The sequence below is a fragment of the Octopus bimaculoides genome, chromosome 9 (genome assembly GCF_046866305.1).
Source record: "Octopus bimaculoides isolate indiv1 chromosome 9, ASM4686630v1, whole genome shotgun sequence".
NCBI classification, from domain to species: Eukaryota; Metazoa; Mollusca; class Cephalopoda; order Octopoda; family Octopodidae; genus Octopus; species Octopus bimaculoides.
The window spans coordinates 24,818,969-24,835,908 of NC_142936.1; the positions used below are offsets into that span (position 1 = coordinate 24,818,969).

At 39.0% G+C, this 16,940-nt stretch overlaps 1 protein-coding gene across 1 annotated transcript in view; it reads right to left on the bottom strand.

Annotated features, from left to right (window-relative positions):
- Window positions 1–16,940, bottom strand: part of LOC106884215 (leucine-rich repeat-containing protein 9) — a 122,072-nt gene that overhangs the window by 52,559 nt on the left and 52,573 nt on the right. Inside the window, exons 13-18 of the mRNA XM_014935467.3 lie at window positions 15,172–15,295; window positions 12,667–12,727; window positions 11,427–11,497; window positions 7,342–7,466; window positions 4,547–4,707; window positions 391–577 (exon numbers count right to left, since the gene is read on the bottom strand). Coding sequence (XP_014790953.1) covers window positions 391–577; window positions 4,547–4,707; window positions 7,342–7,466; window positions 11,427–11,497; window positions 12,667–12,727; window positions 15,172–15,295 — 729 coding nt within the window. The remainder of the gene's footprint in view (window positions 1–390; window positions 578–4,546; window positions 4,708–7,341; window positions 7,467–11,426; window positions 11,498–12,666; window positions 12,728–15,171; window positions 15,296–16,940) is intronic.

Below are 16,940 nucleotides of genomic sequence, written 5' to 3' on the forward strand. Positions count from 1 at the left end.
CGTGCAAGTGGCTGAGCACTCCACAGGCACGTGTACCCTTAACGTAGTTCTCGGGGATATTCAGCGTGACACAGAGTGACAAAGCTGGCCCTTTGAAATACAGGTACAACAGAAACAGGAAGTAAGAGTGAGAGAAAGTTGTGGTGAAAGAGTACAGCAGTGTTCACCACCATCCCCTGCCGGAGCCATGTGTAACTTAAGGTGTTTTCGCTCAATAAACACTCACAACACTCGGTCTGGGAATCGAAACCGTGATCCTACGACCGCGAGTCCGCTGCCCTAACCACTGGGCCATTGCGCCTCCACCACACACACACTAGTAAATAATAGTAGAACAATTGCAGGAGTATAAGACAAAATAAAAAAAAAACAACTGTTTATGTTACTCACTGGATAAACCAAATCAAGGCTGGTGAAGTTGTTAAAACTGGCTTCAAGTTTAACCAACGAAGGAAGAAGCTTTGCAATATTAAGTTTATTGAGGTTCTGACGACTCAGGTTGAGGTGAGTGATTGTGGAAGATAAATTTTGGTCAGATAGCAAGCTGGATTCAATGTTGCCATCAGTGTAGCTTTTACTGTTTCAAGAGAATAGAGGTAAGAAACAATATATTGTAGAAATAATCATTGAAACATTGAATGTGGTCACAGCTTGGTTAAGTGTGTAGATATTTGTATATTTGTTTAGGTTAAGTGCAATTTCCCCATATAAAATCAAGTCTCAATAGTTAGTTGCCAATGAATCACATTTATTTACTTAACAACATTACAAAAGTTAATTGCTGAAAGCTGTTATGCTGAATACCATTTTTCTGTATGTTTATTTGGCTAGAGGTGAGAATGTATGCTGGTAAGTGAGATTAACATATCTTTATGCTGAGCAAAAAGTGAGAATGTTTTGTGCTTGTGGTAGACAAAGCGATTCTTTGTAACCTGGGGTCAAGTGGTGTGGCTGACCAAAAATCCTATGGGTAACATCTACGTACATCTGTCTTCTATCGAACCTCTGTGCTATTTGTCTTGTGTGTCTACATTTATGATCATATTTGAGCAGGAAACTGTGTGGGAATTTCCATTCATATCATGCAATCATATGAATACACCTGAAACATGATTGCTTAAAATATCAGGGTTTAAGTACTGCTACTTGGCAAACACAATAGTCTTAATTCAAGCAAGACAATATACCCATCACACATACACACACACACACACACCTGTGAAAGTGCATGGAGTAGTTTGCATGTTGGGCTCATGATCATTAGGCTGTGGGTTCAATTCTCTAACAGGGTGGCATATTGTGTTCTTGAGCAAGACTTTTAATTTCATGTTGCTTTAATTCACTTAGCTGAAAATGAATAACAGTAATGGCTGGGAGTAGGGTTTAATCTTACAACAGATAGGTGCCCTATTCATGGAGGAGCTGCTTAAACACTATGAAAACCAAGGTAAGTACTGACTTAATGAGCATACTGGCTTGAGAGAGAATTTGGACTTTTAAATATGCACATACTGAAATGATGTAAGCATTGAATGATGCTTAAGACAATTGAACAAAGGAAAAAGATATAAAAACAAAGATAAAAAAAAATAAAGACAATATTTTTTTTCATATTAAGTAGATGAACTAGAATCACATTTAAAACTAGAAATAGGTAATGCAATGATGGTTGGAGCGGGGAGGGAATCAGATCTTTAGCAGATATAGGGGACTGCCTCCAACATATTCTAAATCTTATTAGACCACCTCAGTGAACCCTAATTACTTTTATACATGTTAAATAATGGCAAGTGTGGAGTAATAAAGCCCCCTCTAACTTAACCACTCTCCCACTTTGATTTTTCTGTCATCATGCATTTTGGGATATTTCCTTGAGGATTTGTTTCCTTCTCATCTTGTGTCTCCTCCCTGTGTTACTCCAAATAAGAACTGACATTGTATCTGATGAACCCTCCAAACCTTGCAGGGATGACAAGCAGACCAGCCTATCCCATCACTTGGTCCAACCACTCAACCTACCCCATCACCATTACCATTTTGTCTCTCCTCTCTTTCACAATACTCTTCCCATTCCCTTCTCCCCTGTTTCCTCCATTTCTTAATGTAACTCAACACTGCTGTTATTCTTACCACCACCATACTCTCAGAACACTATAGGAATTCTCTTTCACCTTTTGAGCTACAAGGTGATCCCGCAAGTGCTGGCGCCACAAAATAGTACCCAGTACACTCTACAAGTGGTTGGTAAATTTAATTGAGCTGAGACAATGCAGAGTTTGACAGAGCTCATAGTCTTGCCGATAACAAGGCAACCTCTAATGTATACAGGGTACACTCTGAAAAGGAGATAAAATTAGGAGGGGTATTCAGCCATAGAAATCATGTCAGAACACAGACACTGGAGCAAGATGTCTTCTTTAGTATCTGTTGGATCTTGTTAAACCATCAAACCCATACCAGCATGGAAAACATATATGATGATGTTGATGATGATAGTGTTCTTCCAGTCACTTTTATACAGAGATGGACTTCTTCAAACATGTTGTTAATGTTGTTGTTGTTATTATTATTATTCAAATTCTGCCAAGGTCATCGTTGTCTTTTATCCTTTCTGGGTTAATAAAATAACTACCAGTTGAGCACTGGGGTTGGGCAGCAGCAAGATGGTAGAACCATTAGCATGCTGGACAAAATGCTTAGCGGCATTTCACCCACTGTTACGTTCTGAGTTCAAATTCTGCGAGGGTTGACTTTGCCTTTCATTCTGTCAGGGCCAATGAATTAAGTAACAGTGAAACACTGGGGTCAATGTAATCGACTAGCCCACTCCCCAAAATTTCAGGCCTTGTGCTTCTAGGAGAAAGGACGATTACTATTATTAGTATTAGTAGTAAGTGAGCTGGCAGAATCATTAGCACTGGACAAAATGCTGAGCCATTTCTTCTGACTTCATGTTCTGAGTTCAAATTCTACTGAAATTGACTTTGCCTTTCATCCTTTTGGGATTGAGAAAATAAGTAGTAGTCAAGTACTAGAGTCAATGTAACTGACTTTCCCCTCATCTCGAAAACTGCTGGCTTGGTGCCAAAATTTGAAACCATTATTATTATTATTATTATTATTATTATTATTATTATTATTATTATTATTATTATTATTATTATTATTATTATCATCACTACTACAACTGCTGCTGCTCCACTGTTGTTGATGCTTGTCAACAGCGTGCATTTATTGCGCACAAATTAGAAGCTGATTTTTTTTCTCAGATTACTTGAGGATGAACAATTTTTTTTTTTATTATTACTGTTTTTTTAACAAAGGGGTTCAATATATTTAAATAATCACCACCATAATATTAGTTAAGAAGAAGGTTCATCTTTAAATGTTTTTATTCAGCACATACATTTCTGCAAGCATCCACATGACTTTGTTTATTTGTGATTCAATTGGGTCACTACTGTAGTAGCAGGAGGAAGTGAAGCCACAATGATGGTACCAATGAATATGCCCCACTCCACAACTTCTGCTCATTCAAAAAACAGAAGTATGATAATTTTGTCCTTGCCTTTTATTTTGTAAATCTCTCAAGCTAATGCAGTTTATTGAGGCAGATATTCTATAGTTAGATACCTTTGCTATTGTCAACCCTCACCTGCACCAAAGCAAGGTAACATTTCTTCATGGTTAGGTATGTTTTTTTTAAAGAGTATTGAAAATGAATGACACTGCTTGTATGACAGTGAAATTCATTTACATATATCACACAAAATCAGAGACGGAAACACACACATAGATATATATATATAGAAAGGGAGAGATAGGTATATATATATATATATATATATATATATATATATATATATATATAGAGAGAGAGAGAGAGAGATGATGGGCCTCTTTCAGTTTCCATCCACCAAATTAAATCACAAGGCTTTGGTTAGCCTGAGCTATAACAGGTAACACTTACCCAAGGTGCTATGCAGAGAAACTGAACCCAAAACTACATGGTTGTGAAGCAAATGTCTCAACTGCACAGCCACGCTTATGCCTATAGAAGGCTATGTGAAACTCAGACCACTAACACTGGATGGTGTACTCTTTGAGATTTATTACTACATGCCAAACTTGTTCTCTTTTGTCATAACGGCTGACCCACAAAGCCAAGTGAAATTGTAGCTGTGACCAATGTCAGAGTCGTACATCTGGTATCCATGCCAGTGGCATGTAAAAAGCACTCTTTGAAATTTGGGCCCCATGGCCTATCAAGCCAAGTGAGATTGTAGTCATGGCTGATGCCAGTGTTTCATAACTGGCACCTGTGCTGGTGGCATGTAAAAAGCACCCACTACACTTTTGGAGTGGTTGGCATTAGGAAGGGCATCCAGCTGTAGAAACCATGCCAAATCAAACTGAAACCTGGTGCAGCTCTCCAGCTTACCAATTTTCAGTCAAACTGTCCAACCCACGCCAGCATGGAAAACAGACATTAAATGATGGTGATGATGATGATGATGATGATATTTACATACTTATTCATGCTTACTTGTATGTTTCATAGACTTCTTCTGTGAGATTCTTTATCATTTCTTGGATATAAGTATTCTCGTTTAAAGATATCCACTGTGACAAGAATTTCCTCTCCACCTCCTCACTAACATCCTGATATGGTTCCTTTAGTTGTAAAAATGGGTTCATAATTTCATCCTGAAACCATAACAAACAGAATAGAAATTAGAACATAGCTGGTTGATGTATAATTTGATTATATGAAATAAACACACATTTCTTTACCTTTCATCTGTTCAGGGTCAGTAAAATAAGTAACAGTTGAGTACTGGGGTCAATGTAATTGACTACCACCTCCTCCAAAAAGGCAGGCCTTGTGCTAAGATTTAAAATCAATGTGAATATAGTCTGTAAGCTGGCAGAAACTTTAGCATGCTGAACAAAATGCCTTGTGGCATTTCTTCCATGTTTACAATCTGAGTTCAAATTCTACTGAGGTCGATTTTGCCTTTCATACTCTTGGAGTCAATAAGTACTAGTTGATGTAATCAACTAGCCTCCCCTGCTCCCTCACCAAATTCAGGCCTTGTGCTTATAGTAGAAAGGATAGTACATACTTAATACATTACTCTAAAGCATGAATATATTCTTTTCTACACTAGGCACAAGATTTGAAATTTTTGGAGAGGGAGCCAGTCAATTAGATTGACCCCAGTATATAACTGGTACTTAATTTATTGACTCCAAAAGGATGATAGGCAAAGTCGACCTCGGTGGAATTTGAACTCAGAATGTAAAGACAAATGAAATACCACAAAGCATTTTGCTGGGCATGCTAACGATTCTGCCAGCTTGCTGTCTTAAAGCATAAATATATTGAGGCCTAACAGCTGATTATTAGTATTACTTTCTCAAAGTGAAATCATTAAATATAATTTTATTTATAATAATGAGCACTTGGGTCAACCATCCAGGAGAAGAAAACTGCAAATACCAAACAAATTGAATAAAGCATGTTACTATCGGATCAGGAAATAAAAGTCAGTTTCAGTTTATGATATTATTCTTCTGTAGTCAATGTTTGTCCTGTGTAAGACATTAAACTGCTTCTAGAAGTGATGCTCCAGCTGAAGAGTTCAGGAGTTTGGGAGACCATGGGGTTACCCACTAGTCACTACTACTCCCAGGTCTGCTCTTGCCTGGAGTGGTGGTTTCTGTCAAGGGCCCAGTTTAGGGTCAAATAAAAGATGGTACTGACACTAATGCATGCAGCACTTAGAGGATGGTTGACCTCTGGACATGTGCCGCACAGGCCTACTAGAGTGTGGACATGCCCTGATATCACATAGATCAATCCTTGCTTCCACCTAAGGATTAAACAGGCTCTGTGTCCTAAGGGTAAGCTTGGGAGAGTAGAAAATTAGGTGAGTAAACTATCTAAAGTGGTAGAAGGCAGAAAACCACTGTTGTATTTTTTCCAAGGAAAATCCCTTAATTTCCAGGCTTTGGCAGTGGGGTCCATGATCATCAGCTTCTGTAAATCAGTTGTGGTGTATGAAGAGAGAGAGAGAGAGAGAGAGAGCGAGAGAGAGAGAGAGAGAGAGAGAGAGAAAAGGTCAATGCTTTCATCTTCTTTCCCACAGATTCTATATTTGCTCTCTGACTGAGTTTTATCCATCCTTGCCTTTATGAAATTCATTCAAATAGCTCGTTCCTGAACAGCAATAATTAGTATTTTACTTTTTCATTTCGGGTTTCCAATTCTCAACCACAACTAATGTTCTTTACTCCCAACATTCTCAGTTGGTTGCATGAATTGGTTATGTAATTCCTTCTCTTTCCAGTTACTTGTCCTGTTGTTTTTCTACTTGTTCCTTTAATAGAAATGCTTATCATTATTATTATTATTAGTAATAGTAGTATTTAGTCTCAGGTTAGCTCTGAGTGAGCGAACCTATGAAGAAATGCTTAAAAGCTGTGATCACCAGTCTTTGAATACATGAACTATCATCATATGTGTCCTTCCTTTTTTAAGATGGTGGTGAGTGATCTGAAGGAATTTGGCTGCTATTTCAACCACATCAAGTTACCACACAGAAGCCCTTTCACTGGCTAAAACTAAACTCAGGGTAGTCAAGAAGAGTATGATAATTGTGTATATGCTCTGCAAAGCAGTTGGCACGAGAAAGGGTATCTGTCGCAGAAACCATGCCAAGGCAGACATTATAGCTTGGTGCAGTCCTCTGGTTTGTTGGTTCCTGTCAAACTGTTCAACCCATGTCAGCATGAAAAACAAATGTTAAATGATGGTGATGATAGTTATGGTGGTGGTGGTGGTGGTGGTGGCAATGGCAGTGGAGGCGCAATGGCCCAGTGGTTAGGGCAGCGGACTCGCGGTCATAGGATTGCGGTTTCAATTCCCAGACCAGGCGTTGTGAGTGTTTATTGAGCGAAAACACCTAAAGCTCCACGAGGCTCCAGCAGGGGATGGTGGCGAACCCTGCTGTACTCTTCCACCACAACTTTCTCTCACTCTTACTTCCTGTTTCTGTTGTGCCTGTATTTCAAAGGGTCAGCCTTGTCACACTGTGTCACGCTGAATATCCTCGAGAACTACGCTAAGGGTACACGTGTCTGTGGAGTGCTCAGCCACTTGCACGTTAATTTCACGAGCAGGCTGTTCTGTTGATCGGATCAACTGGAACCCTCAATGTCGTAAGCGACGGAGTGTCAACAACGTGGCAATGGCAATGACAAAGATAACTGTAAGAATTACGCTGGCAACAACTGAAACCAAAAGAGAATAAAAATTAAAAAAAAAAAAAAACTTACAGTTAAGTTGTATTTGAATTTTACAACATATTCAGGAACAATGAGACCAGGATTGTAAATGTGCCACTCTCTCTGATTCTGAAGACATCTGCAGGCAGGATGGTCATTGACAGAGTATAAAAAACCTGAAACAATACAATGTCGAGAAATAGATTACAATATTATTCTACTTCATGAGGCAGCAAACTGGTAGAATTGTTTGCATGCTGGGCAAAATGATGAGCAACATTTTGTCTGCCTTTAAATTCTGAGTCCAAATTCTGCTGAGGTTGACTTTGTCTTTATCCTTTCTGGGTCAATAAAATAAATACCAATTGAGCACTTGGATCAATGTAACTGACTTAACCCCACCCTCTGAAGTGCTGGCCTTGTGTCAAAATTTGAAATTGATATTATACTACATCATTAAGGTGGCAAGTGACAAGCTAGCTGAATTGTTACCGTGCCAGACAAAATGCTTAGTGGCATTTCCAACTTCAAATTCTGAGTTCAAATGCTGCTGGGGTTGGCGTTTCCTTTCATCCTTTTGAGGCCGATAAAATAAGTGTAGTGAGTCAAGGAAGTGCTATTTTGTTGTTGCCAATTAACATCTGCTATAGAGAGGTACAATTCACTCATCATTTTTGCAACTTTCAATAAACTCACTTGAGGACAGCACTTCCCTCTCCACTCTCAATTTCCTTTTCAAGTGAAACTTGAAGTCAATGAGAGCTCTACCAAAGAGGAATGTATCTGTTCTCATGCCTTTCAGCCTTGTCCACCAAACAATCTCTTTTGCCACAGCCACCAGGCAAAGGAAAGCTGCCTTGCCTGCCCGATTGAAGGAGGGCAGCAGTGCGATCATCACTAAGGACTTGGTCAACAGACAGATCTGTCCCACACATGACAGCAGTTGTTCAACATAACCCCACAAGTCAGCAATGCCTGGACAGTGAACAAAGGCATGCAGAACAGTTTTGTCACTCTGTGTGCACCTCAGACAAGTCCATCTGACAGCACATCTGTGCCTATAGAGTTTATCTCGAACCAGTAGCACTGCCAGGACAAGGACATCTGGAAACTAGCCATAATAGTTCCTGACCGGAAAGTCCTCCGGAACAGACTAGCCAGTTTGTTCTTGTTGGTACCCAAAGTCTCCCCAAGAACATCGTCGCACTTCTCCACCACAAATCTTCTATAAGTTTCTAAAGCAGAACATCCACCGATCCCATTGCCTGACAGATAGAGGGTTGTGAGTGCCTGATGACATTCTAGGTGCCAGGTGTTCAGTCTCGGTCTTTTCTTTACCCAGGACTGCAGCTCCGTCAAGGAGACAAGTGGTGGAAAGACAAGCCTCACAAGTGGAGCCCACACACACTCACCATCCAGAAATCATTGCAGGTGGCGTAACCTAAGAGCGTGTCTGCACATTAGGAGCCATACCTAATCTGCCACTCGGAGGATGTTGGCAACAGAGGATGTGGTCAAGCAATAACTGGGGCAAGGCACGACAGTCAGGTGATAAATAGTAATGGAGGTGATGTAAGCATTCACCAACTCTGTCTGATCTTTCAGGGACAGCTTTCTTCCAGTCCATTTCTGGGTGAGACTGGCCACCCTGTTTGCCACCTTGTCCCAGTTTCTTATCAACCTGGAAGTTTGGATTAAACCAGACCCCAAGCACTTTAACTAGTCCATCAGTCCAGCATCTGCTGCCGCTGTCTGATTGCATCGTCCTGCCTCTCCAGGAGCCCAACTACAAACCAACCAATTTGTCAGTGTTGATTTTAGCCCTTGCAACTGACCCATATTCCTCTGGACTGATATTGATTTTCTCACACGAGGGTGACAATATGGTTCTGTGGAAGTGAGGTTCCTCACAGAGTTGCTGACCCCAAAATACTCAATGGTCCAGTGCAAACATGTGGGAAGGAGAAGAAGATTCTCATATTTGCACTGGACCATTGAGTGTTTTTGGGTCAACAACTCTGTGAGGAACCTCACTTGCACAGAACCATATTGTCTCCCTCATGTGAGAAAATCAATATCAGTCCAAATGCCTTTCAAATATTGTTCTACTTGGATGTGTGGCGCAATGAAGATTTTCCTCCTCTTTAGTGACTCACATCTGTATATGATGGTCCTTCTGGCCATCTTCTCCATCAAATCTGAAGGATAGCAAGCTTGGTTTCCCTATTGAGGAGTTTTTCTGCTTCACTCAGGTGTGCATGTTTTCCTTCCAGGGAGATTTACTGGCGCAATTTTGTTACTCTTGCAAAGGAGTTGTTTTTATCATTACTGTTATTGTTGGTGTTGATTATATTGATTTTGCTGCTGGTGTTGTTCCCATCGTTGTTGGCGTTAGTCGGAGCCAAAGCGACGCTGTTGTTTGTGGTGATGTTCATATTGTTGACCGAAGTAACCAAGCTACTTGCTAATGGAGGGAAATCATTTACATCGTAGCTGCACTGCTTATTTGTCTCCCACGTCAAAGCTTTACTGTTGTTGCTGTTGCTGCTACAGTTGTTGTTGTTGTTTGTAGTGGTAGTGGCAGAGGTGATGATGGTAGTGGTGTCAGAGTTGTTGTTGTTTGTGATTGGGATGGTCATCTTGTTTTGCCTGCTTGCTTGTCTAATGGTCAAGCCAACAGATGAAGAACTGTTACCCTCTCTCATTTTTGTAGGAAAACATTCCTCTGTCTCTTCCCCTCTCACATCAACGACTGAAACCCCTTTGAAACTCTTTGTTGCTGCCATTGAGCAAAATTCTAAATTTTACCATGTGGAATAAATGGAATAAATTTGATAAGTCCCCCAAGAAGTAGGGGGACTTTTAACAAAAAAGGAACTCATCAGCAGAAGAAGGATCCCCTATTCTCCACCCTGGTTGAAAATGACAGGAAAGCACCACTATTTTCCGGAGAAAACTGATGATTTTCGAAAACAAGATATGGCACCGAGATCCAGCGTGGCTTCGTCAGCTGATGGCCATAATAATAATAATAATAATAATAATAATAATAATAATAATGATGATAATAATAATAATGATTCTTTGAGGTTTGAATAATTCACCTCTGGAAACATGGGTGTTTCATTCAACGTCCTTAAACAACTCTTATTCTGGATGTGTTACTTGGTGTGAAGAAAATTCTAGCTGTGCCCCACCTGCAAGGTCATGCGCAGTTTATTGTGATATGAGATCACCATGTCATGCACATGTGGTTGTGATGCATGTGCCTGGTGTGCCCCTATCAGACAGGTAGTCATGATGGGTATACTCCAGTATCACTTTGATGGCATGCACAGCTCACTCACTCAATAATAATAATAATGATAATTTTAATGACCACTTTTCCATGCTTGCATGTGTTGGATGGAATTTTTTGAGGTAGATTTTCAGTGGTTGGATGCTCTTACTGTCACCAAACCTTACCTATTTCTAAATAATGTAATATTTCTCTATGACAAGATATGTTTTTGTGGGAGATTGGAAATGAAGGATACCCTTGGTATGACAGTGATGCTCATTTACAACTATCATGTGATGCCCAGAAAAGGAGACACTAATACACACACACACACACATGTATAAATGTATTTGAGATGCTGTCTGCATAAATCCACTCACAAAGCTTTGGCTACTTGGCGCTATTGTAGAAGACACTTGCCCAAGGTGCCACTCAGAGGGACTGAACTTGAAACCATGTGGCTGGTACGTAAGCTTCATAATCACACAGCCACATCTATACCTCACACATTTGAAATTTCAGAGAGAGAGGAGGAAAGAGAAGGAAAGAGGGAGAAAAGGAGAAAGAAGGAGAGAGAGAGAGAAAAAAAGGAGAGGAAATTACATAGTCTTTTATTACATACAATTCCTCCAGCAATAAAATATAATACTCTTAGAATCTATGATATTCTATCAGTTTATGCTCAGATCAACCAGATCCAGCATCTCACACCTATCCTACCATGTCATTCTAAAAATAAACAATCATATCATTGAAATCGCAAAGCTATGAGTTAATGCATGATTAATTCAAAACAATGTGAATAAATAAGCAGAATATTCGACAGGGCTAAAGTGATCTTATGGTTTGGCCTTACCTGACTGCTTTAACAACGTTTTCTTAGTTTTATAAAAGGAAGTGAATTGTGGGTAGTTAGCTGGGTTGATTCTGCAAAATAGAGGACGGAGAGATATGTTAGACACTAAATATATTGATGTAGAAGTTATAAACAAGTGGGAGGAGATCACTGAATCAGAAATGAGGATCTTCATATGTTGAGTCTCATGGGGGTAATGACAAGTGACTGAGACTTTTGGTGACTTGCTGTGCCTGAGAAGGCATGTGAAGCTAAATGAAGTCATAGTTGTGGTCAGTACCAGTGACATGTAAAAGGGTTCCATGTTGGTGACACATGAAAGGCACCCATGTCAGTAACATGTTAAAGGCACCCATGCCGGTGACACGTAAAAGGCACCCAGTGCATTCTGTTGGGTGGATGGTGTTAGGAAGGCATCCAGCCATAGAAATCAAGCCAAAACAGACTGGAGCCTGGTGCAGCTCTCTGGTTTACCAGTTCCAGTCAAACCGGGTAATCCATGCCAGCATGGAAAATGGACGCTAAATGACGATGATGATGATGACAATGATGATGATGACAATGATGATGATGATGGTGATGATGATAATGATGATGATCAGACAGGGGTTGGATTAGCTGAATACTCTAGCTCAGTGGTTACCAAATGAAGCACTGCAACATAGTGGTGTACTACAAGAGGTACCTAGGTGTACCATGAATTTTCAAAAATATAACTTAAGGCTATGAAAAATCCTTAGTAAGGCTTGGGATGCTGGAAACAATTTTGTTGTACATAAGTCATAATCATTCCTGCTCCATCATCATTTAACATCCAGCTTCCGAGCTGACATGTGTTAGATGGTTTAACCCAGGTTCAATTGGTGATGTTAATGGAGTAGATTCTATTGCATGTATCCTGACTATGTCTTTGATCTGAGGATATTCTATGAGATGTGGTTTCTTTATACCATTACCTACAACACTCTCAAAGATTCTGCAAAGTTAACAGAAGCTGCCATTTATCCTTGGGTTAATCTTTCTACTCAATTTCATTCACAAGATTTGGATAGAATACACTTATCCAAAGTACCACACAGTGGGGTTGAACCTGAAACATTGTGATTGCTATGTAAACTTCTTAAACTCCCAGCCAAAGCAGTACCATTGCTGTGAAATATATGGAATGTTTTATAACTTCAGTCAACCCCACCACATACACACACACACCAGAGGCAGCAGCAAAATTGTCTTTACTCACTTTTTATCGTCCTCAATCTCGACTGGATTTCCTGTAAACACACGACAAATAAGCAACTTCCCTGTCAAAAAAATAAACAAATATGTTAATAAGAGATGACTGTCATCACAACAGCCACAACAATCTTGTTTTAATGTCCACTTTAAAGGCTTGCATGGTTTAGAAAGAATCTATTGAAGTAGATTTTCTATGGCTACATGCCCTTCCAGCAGGGCTTCCCTGTTTCTAAGCAAGGTAATATTTTGCCAAAGAAGGACATGTTTCGACAGAAGATTGCAAATGCAGGACACCACTTACATAATGGTGACACTTGTTTACAACAATTATGTGATGACCAGTGTGCTAACGATTCTGACAGCTCACCATCTTTAAAAAAGGTAGAAAGCTAGATTAGTGGACACAATCCATCAGATCATTATTTCACAAGCTTTTTATTTCTTATTTCTTTATTGCCCACAAGGGGCTAAATATAGAGGGGACAAACAAGGACAGACAAAGGGATTAAGTCGATTACATCGATCCCCAGTGCGTAACTGGTACTTAATTTATCGACCCCGAAAGGATGAAAGGCAAAGTTGACCTCGGTGGAATTTGAACTCAGAACGTAACGGCACAGGAAATACCGCTAAGCATTTTGACTGGCATGCTAACGTTTCAGCCACCTCGCTGCCTTTAAGCTTTTTAATTCAAGCTTTTTATTTCTAAAGATCCCCTTTTATTTAAATGAATTTTCCCAGTCTCCAGGGCAGTCTACTGGATAAGGCTAATTTTATTGACTAACAAAAATGTCATTTTCTGTGTTTCATCCCTCAATTGACAGATACGCGTATGTAACTGAATTTTGAAATTCGCTTGAAGCATTGTTGATGTGTAAATGACAAATATTTTTCAGAAGACATTAAAACAATGCAGGTGAGACAAAATATTGTGTATCCTACATAGATTGTTTAATGCTTCTATTATATATCAGAAAATATTCCTTTTATCAAAATTAAGACAGAAAAATAATCCAGTTATCTACTGCTATTAATACTATCTTATAGTTCAGCGACCTTTCCAACTACTCCCTTACACATTCACAAAACCTCTACTAACCAGGATACTTACTACTGTTATTTAAAGGTGTACCTCATTACTTGCTGCTACTGATGCAATCTATCTTTACCAACCACGAATACAAAAACTATAAATACATCAATGCTTTCTGTTACAACTCTCCAGAATTACTTGCCAGTTTTAACACTTTCTGCTCCAACTCTTAGATTATTTTCTTATATTTGATTTGGGGAATCTTTCCCAAAATATAATTGAAGAATTTAACAACATATGTAAAATAACATATCTTTCCTTTAATAACACCATTTGAGCGTGTTTGTTACCAGCGTCGCCTTACTAGCACGTGAAAAAACATTTGAGTGAGGTCATTGCCAGTGCCACTGGATTGGTTCCTGTACAGGTGACATGTAAAAAACACCATTTGAGTGTGGCCGTTGCCAGTACCGCCTGACTGGTCCTCGTGCTGGTGGCACGTAAAAGCACCCAGTACACTCTCGGAGTGGTTGGAGTTAGGAAGGGCATCCAGCTGTAGAAACTCTGCCAAATCAGATTGGAGCCTGGCGCAGCCATCTGGTTCACCAGTCCTCAGTCAAATCCTCCAACCCATGCTAGCATGGAAAGCGGATATTAAACGATGATGATGAAGATGATGATGACATCACCTCACATATTTTACCAAACTTTTCACTTGCTTTACTTAAAGTTTCTTTTTTTAAATATTTACATCATCTGTACTGCAGCTTTTATAATTCTGAAAACAAGTGATGGACCCCCATTAGTACTCTAGTAGACCCTTAATACTACCTCAGTGAACTCTTAGGACTCCTCAGTCTTAAGGTAGGGAACTGCAGCATAGATCAAGTGGTACTTTATCTATTCCAAAAAGACAGAAGGCAAAGTTAATCCTGATGTGATATGAATCTAGAAAAACTATAGTATGCAACAAATACCTCCAAAGTATTTCATTATCTGATGCTCTACCAATTCTACTCTGTTGTAAAACAACAACACAATAAAAATGAATGTAACAGCACATATGTATTTTATAACTAATATAGTATAGTTGATATATAACAAATGTGACTCACAAACATACAAAAACTGTTAGTTTCACTGCAATATTTAAATTTCATTTGTGTCAAAATATTTTCGTCACTTTGAAACTGTGACCTGTTCACTGACAAAACTTCATACTTGTGCTAGCACAAAATTTTGTCAGTGAACAGAGAAACTAATGGTTTTTGTGTGTTCTTAAATGGCTTACAAACATCTTTAATGCTGCAATTGTTTTTAATTCAGTACACAATCTCAGGTCAAGTCACTTGCTATGCAAATACATCTCCGTAATGTGACTCAACCTTTATGCAATTGTGTTATAGCTTCAATATATGTTCTTATCAAATCTCTAATGGAATAACTACAGCAATGGAAATATAATTTTGTTTTTACCATATTTGATTTGGAAAGAATCTTCAGATTCAGTATGGTTTTGCATACCCAGATTTTTGAGTCTTTGGAGATCAGCAAAATATAGGCAGTTGTACAGTTTAATAGCGTTGTCTTCATTTTGTGCCTGGAAAGATATGAAATTAAAACTGGCATTATATTTGTGTTATTATAGGAAATTATTACATAATCATAGGAAATTTTTATTATATACACTAAAGTTTCTGTGCCAGCATACAATGAAGAGATTAATAATGTAAAAATCAAATGGAATTACATGTTCACTGAGTGGAAGCTCTCTTTCAAAAGAGAGCTTCTATGTAATCACTTGTTCTAGAAATAGTAACCAAATCTCCCTCAAATCATATCCTACTATCTTGAATTAGGAAAGGACACATTAGATAAGGTAGTCCTACATATCTTTAGTTGAAAGGGTAAAGACCCCCTTTGATCATGAATGACTGCAGGATTGTACCTAGAAGGTTCCTCTCCAGGGCACAAGTCCTGGCAAGGTTGTTTATGGAAGACCAGCAGTCACCCATGAATACAAGTCTCCTCTCTCCATGCCACCAATGTTATCCAAGGGAAAGGCAAAGGCTGATACAGCTTGGCACCTGTGACATCGCAACTTATTTCTACAGCTGAGTGAACTGGAGCAATGTGAAATAAAGTGTCTTGCTCAAGAATACAACACACAGCTTGGTCCAGGAATCAAACTCACTACCTCATGACTGTGAGCCCAATGCTCTAACCACTGAGCCATGCATACCTTTAGTAAATAAAACAAAACAAAACAAACAGCATAATCACTGTTGAGATATTTTTAATAAGTTTGTTTGATCAGAAGTGTCATGAAACTAAATAAGACCAGTCATTACAATAATATATGAGTATCATAGAGCAGAATTAAGATCTTGATTTGATTTCTGGGTGTAACTATTTCATTTCTCACACATTGATAGTAAGCATTCAGAAAGACATAAACCACCTATAAATTAGGATTTCCTATCTTGATAGTTTACTCTGACACCCATCACCAACATTTTAATCTTCTTTCCAGCTCCTCCCAGACTTATGTAATGTAGGCTAACTACCAATCTCCTCTATTCCAAGACACCTGTGCCTGTCCCTCTACATCTGGCATAAAACCACTTCCTTTTCTACTGCAACCTCACTCAGTTGAGGGTTTTTTTCTTCTTTGTCTTGCAATTTACTTGGCAACCTCATTAGTGCTGGTGTCACAAGAAAAGTACCCAGTACACTCCGTAAAGTGGTTTAGTATGGGCATTAGTAAGGGCATCCAGCTGCAGAAATCATTCCAAAACACAGTGGAACTTAATGCAGTTCTCCAGCTTGTTTGATCCTGTCAAACTATTCTATCTATGCCAGCATGGGAGATAGATGTTAAATGGTAATGATGATGATGATGATGATGATGATGATGATGATGATGATGATGATGATTGATGATGATGTCTTTGAAGACCACCTCCATCTCACACAACAGTTTTTGTATTACTGTGGCCATTTGGTGAGCATTTAGAGTTACCTTTGCATGAACAATGTGCCTCACTTTTAGATTTGGGTCTACTTGCTAATATTTCCTATATGTTAGGTGCACAGATAAATGACATCCTCAATGTATGTCTGTATCTGTGTTTGGGTGACATGCTTATCATCTCAACTAAGGAATATCTTACCTACACAATTTCAGTAAAGAAAAATGGCAGTGTTATCCATATAACCTTATGGAGGTATTTTCTCTTGATGGT